The sequence below is a fragment of the Triplophysa dalaica genome, chromosome 13 (assembly GCF_015846415.1).
Source record: "Triplophysa dalaica isolate WHDGS20190420 chromosome 13, ASM1584641v1, whole genome shotgun sequence".
Classification (NCBI taxonomy): domain Eukaryota; kingdom Metazoa; phylum Chordata; class Actinopteri; order Cypriniformes; family Nemacheilidae; genus Triplophysa; species Triplophysa dalaica.
Window position 1 is genome coordinate 20,581,305 of NC_079554.1, and position 7,333 is coordinate 20,588,637.

At 37.7% G+C, this 7,333-nt stretch overlaps 1 protein-coding gene across 1 annotated transcript; it reads right to left on the bottom strand.

Moving 5' to 3' along the window:
- Nucleotides 1-1,817: 1,817 nt before the first annotated feature.
- Nucleotides 1,818-6,876, bottom strand: opn8b (opsin 8, group member b). Its single transcript, XM_056764988.1, is given in 5 exon segments — nucleotides 1,818-2,450; nucleotides 4,003-4,247; nucleotides 4,250-4,327; nucleotides 4,796-5,089; nucleotides 6,514-6,876. Coding segments are annotated over 5 exon segments (1,056 nt in total). The 5' UTR covers nucleotides 6,584-6,876; the 3' UTR covers nucleotides 1,818-2,081.
- Between the last annotated feature and the right edge of the window lie 457 nt (nucleotides 6,877-7,333).

Here is a 7,333-nt window from a genome sequence, read left to right on the forward strand (position 1 = left end):
ATGTTGCTTTTAGTTTATAAACACAGACATTGGTGGGTTAGTTTTTTTTGTTCAGCCAATATTATAGCGCACAGTTTAAACATCTATCTCTAAATTGTATATTTTTTAGATAAAAAATTGAAAAAGAATACATTGTCTCTTTTTCTTTTTTTTAGGTAGTCCAACGAAGTGTTAATCTTCCCTGTTAAAAACAACAGCAGATGCTGGGTCTGGTATGTTTTGATGCTGGTTTGACCAGGACCTGCACATGATCAGCTTAAACCAGCACAAACCAGCATCAAAACAAACCAAACCAGCATATGCTGTTTTTTTAACAGCTAAAGACATCAGACCATCATTCTTTATCATGAATTCATAAATCAGATCAAAATACATCTGCATTGACCTCCCTGTTTTATTTTTGTCATAATAATGTAAACAAACCCATGCTCATAGCTTTAAGATGTTAAAATAATATATATATATATATATATATGACTTTAATATAGTTTTATACAGCAAGCCACTTGTGGTGTTTATAAACATTTCTTAAGTTGGACTGAACATTGAATCATGAGAAGTTTATAGGTTATAAGATTGCACTTAAAAATGTTAAAGTGCTATAAAGCGTTCTTCATAGTGATGCAATAGAAGAACCCTTTTAGTTTTTTTAAAGGACAATTTATCTTATACATTTGTGTAGTCTAAAGAACATTTTGTTTGACACAAATTATATTCATAGATGGTTTCATCTGAACATAAACAAACGTTACTGCACATGCGCACTTTTGTGACCCCCAACTGAACTTCCGGTACACATTCACAAACAATAGAGCGCCTGTAGATTATTCTAAAGAAACAAAGAAGAACCCTTACCTGGCTAAACTTGTCTTTCCAGTAATTTTAATTTAAACTGCGATACCAAGCTCAACCACAAGATATCGATGTCCAAAATGTTTTTTTAAATGCAACAAAACTACACAACCCACTTAACAAATTGTTTATTAACTAAAATTGACATACAACAAAATTCAACAAATTGTTTTTATACTACAATTATTATAAGATAAACTCATAATATAAATTAATATGAACATAAATTAAATATAAATAGTTATTATTACACACTAGCCAAACACAATGTGAACGTTAACTGGGGGTCAGGTGCGCGCGTGTCCGATGTAACGGTCTATAGAACCATTAAAAAAATTGTGACATCATAAAAACACCTTTTATCAGACTGTATGGACAACGCTAACATAAACAAAGGAAGACATAAACGATGCTGGTCCAGAAGAACTTCCTGTTTTAGTTTTTTAACACTACAACAACATTTGAACAGAATGCAACAAACAAAATAATCAATTTTTTATTATAGTGTGAGCATAAAAAAATGAAACAGGAAGTTCCTCTGGATCAGTGTTTACATCTTGCGAAGTGGTCTATATATCACCTTTAGCAATTATTCATGTTCAAAACCATGTATTGGCATCATGTGTTCTACCCATTAAATTCTTAAGTTTGGCTTCTGCGGTTGATATGAATGGCATTTTCTAACAGACGAAGATATGGTGGTTTTCAGGGAGTGTGAGTCTCAGTGTTGTTACCCAGTGACCATCAATGAAGAAAAACAAAATGACTGTGATTTACATGTGTACATAACTCATAAATAGCTACAAACTATGTCAAAGGGAGTCTGATAATGCACGCATAGGAACAGCGATAAAATGTTGTCTCAAAGAAAACCATCTTTGGCTGGATGGTTATGTCATTCCTCAGGTCATGTACGTTTGGACGTCCGAAAACTCCTACTGTTTGCCTACAACATCATCAAAGAGGTCAAAAGTACAATTCAGCATCTTTGATAAATTCATGCCTCTGTGATTTGCCTTTGTGATTTTTAAATTGATTTTTAATCGCTTCTTAACTTTTGTAAAAGTCTGTGGGCTGAATGTTAAACTAGAAGAAAAGTTGCCCTTTAGACGAGTGTCGTGTCAATGATGGGCAGAATTGGACGCGTGTGCTGTGATGAGGTATCTTTTCAAATGCAGCATTTGGAACAATGATAACAGAAGAAGTCAGTTTCCATCAATCAATTGAGTTCAACTTGACATTATTTGAGTCTCGGCCTCTCTCCTCCTTCCACACGTTTGTTCGATCGCTTCTCGTTTCTCCTTGTTTTCCATACACACCAGGTAGATGGTATTCTCGGGAACATTTTTGGTAGGCGACGCGCAGCACATTTTGGGTAAGCCGCACAGATGGCCCAGCTGGTTGACCTCTTGTTTGAAGGACTTGCTGAAGATGTAGTAGATGAAGGGGTTGTATACAGTGGAGGTCTTGGCGAACAGACAGGGCAGCATGCTGAGCTGGGGAGGGATGGAGTCACCGGGCCGGTAGATGGACCAGAGGCTGACCAGTCCATAGGGCGTCCAGGAGGCGATGAAGCCCACGCTGATCAACACGGCGATCTGTGAAAGCGAACACAATTTTTCATATAGTTTTCATATAGTGTTTGAAATGTGTATGTGTGCTGCAGATGTCAGTGGAGGAAACATCATAAACACAGGGCAGATATTATTGATATATTATCTGACAGAACAACACACTTTGTCAGTTTCTGGATATGTTAACGTTCATGCATGTTATTTGTTGTAAAAATAGTTTAAAGTTTGTTTACTGTTCACATAAGCTTGCAAGGAGCGAGGCATCATCTTGTCCGTGATGTCAAGTGACGCATCTCACTGAGAAAATACCCCAAATCCGAGTTGTCTATAATACAGCATTACTACAGTAGAAACTACAGTTTACTTCAAAATGATTGTTACGAACGCTGTTCAGTTGGTAATTTCACACAAAACTCGTTTTCTCGCCTTCAAGTTGTTTCAAGTGTTTGTAAATTTCTTTGTTCCGATGAACACAGAGAATTTTTTTGAATAACATATCTCAACCCCCATTGACTCCCATAGTAGGAAAAAAACAATGGTAGTCAAAAGCACCCAAGAACTGTTTGCTGTAGGCTACTATATGCTTCAAAATGTCTTCTTTTGTGTTCAACAGAAGATTTTATTTTTATTTTTCCTACTATAGGAGTCAATGGGGGTTTAAATCTGTTTGGTTATAAGCATTATTCAAATTTGTACACTTTAAGACAATTTCATCGGATTCATGCACCTGGTCCGAAATTCACTTCCGGTCCGTGTTTGTTTACCCGAGTCTAAATGTGCATTCATATTTAAATCAATTTATATTTATATTTCATTTTATAATAATTTGTTAAATTTTACTATAAATAATAAAATCATATAATTTGTTGAATTGGTCGTTTAACTTTGTCACTTTTAAGGAACGGTTCTTAGTAACCCATTTCTAGCTACACATACTTTTGACTTGCTAGCTAATGTCGTCGTTATTTTTATTTATTTATTATCAGAAATAATCTACAGGGACTCAATTCTATGCGGTTGTGAACAGGAACTTCGGGCCACAAAGCGCCGCATGCGCAGTAAAGTTTGTTTATGTTGTTGCCTTGAAACCGTCTATAGTCTGTTTCATCAGACTCAAGTGCCGGGACTGCAGTTAACTTCTGGTGTGTTTTTGGCTAGTGTCTAATATATTTGATTTAATACCGCATGTTAATATTAATTTATATTATGAGTTTATTGTATAATAATACATAATGATTTGTTGAATTTTGTTGTATGTTAATTTTATTCAATAAACAATTTGTTGAATGGGTCCTGTAGCTTTGAGGCATTTAAAGAAACCGTGTGGTACATTGACATCTAGTTGTTGAGCTTGGTATCGCCGTCTAAATTCTAAATATTGGAGAGACACGTCTAGTCAAGAAACGATTCTTCTCGATTTATTTTGCTTGTTATCAGAAATAATCAACAGGGCACTCTATTGTTTACGAATGTGTACCGGAAGTAAAGGGTAGTCCACAAACGTGGGCAGTAACGTTTCTTTATGTTGTTGCTTTAAAACCATGTACAGTCATTTCTTTTTCCATGTGGGTCTCACCAGCATGAGACGACGCTGCATCTTTATCATGTTGGGCATGCGGTTGGTGTCGTCCATAGATCTGTACGTCATGTAGAGTTTCAGCGCGATCCCAGAGTAACACGACATGATGACAACGGCCGGGATGAGCAGGTTCATGAGGAACATGGTGATGACAAATGACTGGCTGTGTTCCTTCATGTCTCTCCAGGCCAACGTGCAAGACAGACCGAAGGGTTCTGGACCGTATTTGCCCCAGCCGAGAGAGGAAAGAGCGCCCACAGCAGCGCGTAGAGCCAGGAACCTGCCACCAGCATCCTGGCATTTCTTTTGGTGATTTTTTCTTCTGTGGATAGACAGACAAGCATGAGGAAGGAGGGTGAGAGTTGAGGTTGGAGTTCTCATTTGTGATATCAACTTAGTCTTAGACGTTTCTCCTAAAACTGCATACGAGAATTTAAATAACAAACGTGACAATTGTTTAGATCCATGAAGAGTATGGAGGTGTAAAATGAATGTAGAGGTAAAATAATCTGTATTTGAGTAAATATGATGAGAAATGTTTGAGTTCACATTGAGATCTTCAGTCATATTGACTTTTGATTGCAGATTTGACAAATCTGATTTCAGTTTGAGACATGGTTGACATCGCTTCTGAAACTCTCTCAAGAGCAATGTTTTGACAAAGGAGACTTAAGCAAAAACCTCCATTTCCTCTTAGTTATGTCTAGGTGACATAACTGAGATTAAAGAGATCTCATTGATGATTTCTTATAAGGTGCCCTGTGAAGAGAAAACCACTTGAGAAACTCACTGGGCGATTGGAGTGTCGAAGACACGACAAAGCGAATGACGGCCATGATTGTCAGTGTTATTATGCTAGCCGCCCCAAAGAAAAATCCCATCAGGCCGTAGTACACACATGTGACGTCTCCCCCGATCCAGTGGTGGTTCCACGCCGAGGCTACAGCCAGGGGGTACATGGTGATCGCTGCTCCCAGATCAGTCACAGCCAGATTCACGCTCAGCAGCTCTGGGGGTTTCATTTGTGTCGACCTCTTGTACGCCATCACAAGAACAAGCAAATTCCCCACAATGGAAAGAATGGCTGTGTGAAATTTAAAAGAGAAAATACAGAAATCATGAGATTTCTAAATAGAAATATGATGTTCAATCAAAATATAGGATGTGCTTCTAGAAATGCTTTCAGTTGAATCATCGTCAATCTTTTTAGCCGCAAAACAAACCCAGTGGAGAAAACATTTCTTTAAAGGTGCCTTTCTGTGACCGATGAAGTGTTATTATGCATATTTCAAATTCAATAATTTTTTTAATCAGTCTCTCTCGCTCTCTTCCTTTTTTAGCCCAACCTTCATAAATAATGAAATCAGATATGAAATTAACATAACAGATGCAAGAGGGTCCTTGGGCACATTCATGGATAACCCTGCATCAGAGGCCTTTACCTTTATTTCTCCATCAATAACCTCCAGCCTAAGGCACAATCTGGTTCTCCGGGGAACACAGACCTTTTTCTGCAGAGCATTACCAGTTACTGGAGCGTGTGGACAATTATGATGTGTCGTTTCATTGATGATTTCTTCCACCGTTGAACACTCAAGTTAATTTTTGAAGTCTTGATGCTGCGTTTTCTTGATTTAGTGTAACTGAGGTTGTAAGTCACACTAACAGTCTGCCTATTTGTGTGTGTTCCAGAAGAAAGTCCAACGGGTTTGGAATAACAATAAGTAATTCATGACAGAATGTTCATTTTCATTTCAATGTCTTCGAAGATATAAATGTTTCTAAATTGCAAAGTGGGACAAAACTTCTTTGTCAACATCCACATGCATTTCTCAACACAACCGGATGAGAAGCCACAGCCAAATCAGTGTTTTTAACACTCCTTCATTTGCTTTCTTTCTCTCTTTTGTGTTCCCTTTTCCGTTATGTATTCTATGGTCGATTTTCATTACTTAAAAGCATATTTTTCGAAGTCTGCTTTTATTCATGGAAACATATTGAAGTGTAATCGGTCTGGGTGAGCAGTCGGACTCCCTGCTGGTTGTCTAACGGCAAGCTTTATTCTTTCATACAATTTATTGACTCGTATGCAAGTCTTCTAATGAGGAGAAAGTCAACAACATCTGCATTATTGACGGAAACCCAGTTCTGCCCATTCACACAGAATATGAATATGATTAAGTGACAATATATCCCACCCAGCTCGTGCCAAGACTCTGAGACACTATACAAATGCAGAATAACGGAACGAAACGAATCATCATGTTGGTGACGATGTCTACATTACGCACTCGTACTGCGCAAGTTAAAGTTTAAAGTATGATGCCAAAACACGGATTATTTCAGTAGCTATAGTAGTGTCATAGTTTTCTGAATAAGGTTATTTAACGTAAAGTGAAATGTTACAAACATCGATCGGGGAAGAAAGAGTTCAGAAATATCGTTTGGAACGAAGAGACTAGCCATTACGCACCCTTCATTCCAAACGCAGAAAGTTGAAAGTCTTACCAATGACCAGCAGAAACGCACCCACTCCATAATCCACAGCAGGTGATAATTTAGATGAATAAATATCCATTGTGACAACTGATCTTGAGATAGATTAATTTCCAGACTTTTGCTTTTCCTTTCGATGCGCAGAAGGAGAGTCGCTGTACGATTGTTGCGCGTTCGGAAAAAGTTCCCGAAAATAAACGCGACGTGAATTTGCAAAGACCTGAGAGGCTCAACACTGCTGTCCAGAAGAAATGAATAACGCAATGCTCCAACCTCACCAACAGACCGAGAGAACAAACCTGCGCCCTTGAATATAATTGAATAACGAGAGAGACAATGACATGAGCAGTTATTGGTGCTCTTTCTTGGGGGACGTGTGAGCACATCCAAAGAGTTCAGTCCTCAGGAGGGGCTTCGCGTTATGAGCACGGAAGAAGAAGGATGGATATCAATTTACCTTGAAGGACATATTTCACGAAAAAATACATTTTTTAAAAAAGATGCTAAACGACCATGCAACAGAGATGACAAAAATGGTGTAACTCAACCTAAAAAGCATTCAATACATGTTGCTCATATTTGTTTGTCTGCTCTTTTCAGACGTGACACAATTGGAAGAGCTGTCATACGTTTTACTATAGTTCAACCAAAAATAAAAATTCTGTCATCATTTACTCACTCTCTTTTCATTTCTTTCTTCCTAAGAACACAAAAGAATGTAATTGGAAGAAAGTTGGTAACTCAACAGCACTGGTTTTCAATTGTATTGTATGGACGCAAAACAATGCAGGTGAATGTGCTCCAGTTAACAACATTCTTCAAAATAGCTTCT